The sequence below is a fragment of the Dipodomys ordii genome, unplaced genomic scaffold, assembly GCF_000151885.1.
Source record: "Dipodomys ordii isolate 6190 unplaced genomic scaffold, Dord_2.0 Scaffold132, whole genome shotgun sequence".
In the NCBI taxonomy this organism is placed as follows: domain Eukaryota; kingdom Metazoa; phylum Chordata; class Mammalia; order Rodentia; family Heteromyidae; genus Dipodomys; species Dipodomys ordii.
In genome coordinates this window covers 3,508,248-3,508,933 of record NW_012267348.1, presented here as the reverse complement: position 1 = coordinate 3,508,933, position 686 = coordinate 3,508,248, and the positions used below count along the sequence as shown (strand labels likewise).

The 686-nt window shown below is 54.5% G+C and overlaps 1 protein-coding gene across 1 annotated transcript in view; it reads right to left on the bottom strand.

The window, feature by feature from the left end:
- Positions 1-284, bottom strand: part of Actr8 (ARP8 actin-related protein 8 homolog (yeast)) — a 20,559-nt gene extending 20,275 nt beyond the window's left edge. Inside the window, exon 1 of the mRNA XM_013030774.1 lies at positions 55-284. Within this exon, the coding sequence (XP_012886228.1) occupies positions 55-177 (123 nt within the window). The 5' untranslated portion in view covers positions 178-284. The remainder of the gene's footprint in view (positions 1-54) is intronic.
- Positions 285-686: the final 402 nt, after the last annotated feature.

Here is a 686-nt window from a genome sequence, read left to right as displayed (position 1 = left end):
CGAGCCCATCGCCCGGCCCGACCCGCCCCGGAGGGCCCGAGCTGGGCGTCTCACCTCCTGCAGCGAGTCCGGCACCAGCGCGGGCACAATGGGCCGCTTCACGCCGCGCTGTTCTTTCTCCTTCTCCCCGCCCTTCTCCTTCCCGTTCTCCGTGTCCCCCTTCTCGGCTTGGGTCATCGTGGCTGCCCACGCTCGCCGGCCTCTAACCTATAGCTTCAGGGCGAGCCCCAGCTTGGAGTAGAAAGGCCACTGCACAGGCGCCACATCCCTTATGTTTGCCCATAACCAAGATGGTGGCCACTGGCGTCGTCCAGGGGATTCTGGGAGAGCGGGAGGAGCTGAGTGCCCAGGATGTTGGGTGGGTGTGGCTATAGTTAGTCCTGACTCGCACACCAGCCTTGTCATACTTGGTTTTTCAGCGCTTTATTTACTTATTTTAGCATATTGTTTTTTTACCTGAAGTAGCTGTATATATGTTTCTATTCAGCAAGAGTTTATGAATGCAATGTATCTTTTTTATTTGGTCGGTCATGGGGCTTGAACTCAGGGCCTGGGCACTGTCCTTGAGGTTTTCTGCTGAGAGCTTTTTCTGTTGATGTGATACTGAGAATCAAACCCAGGGTTTCATGAGTGCTAGGCAAACACTCGACCACTAAGCCACATTCCCAACCCTTACAATGCATCTT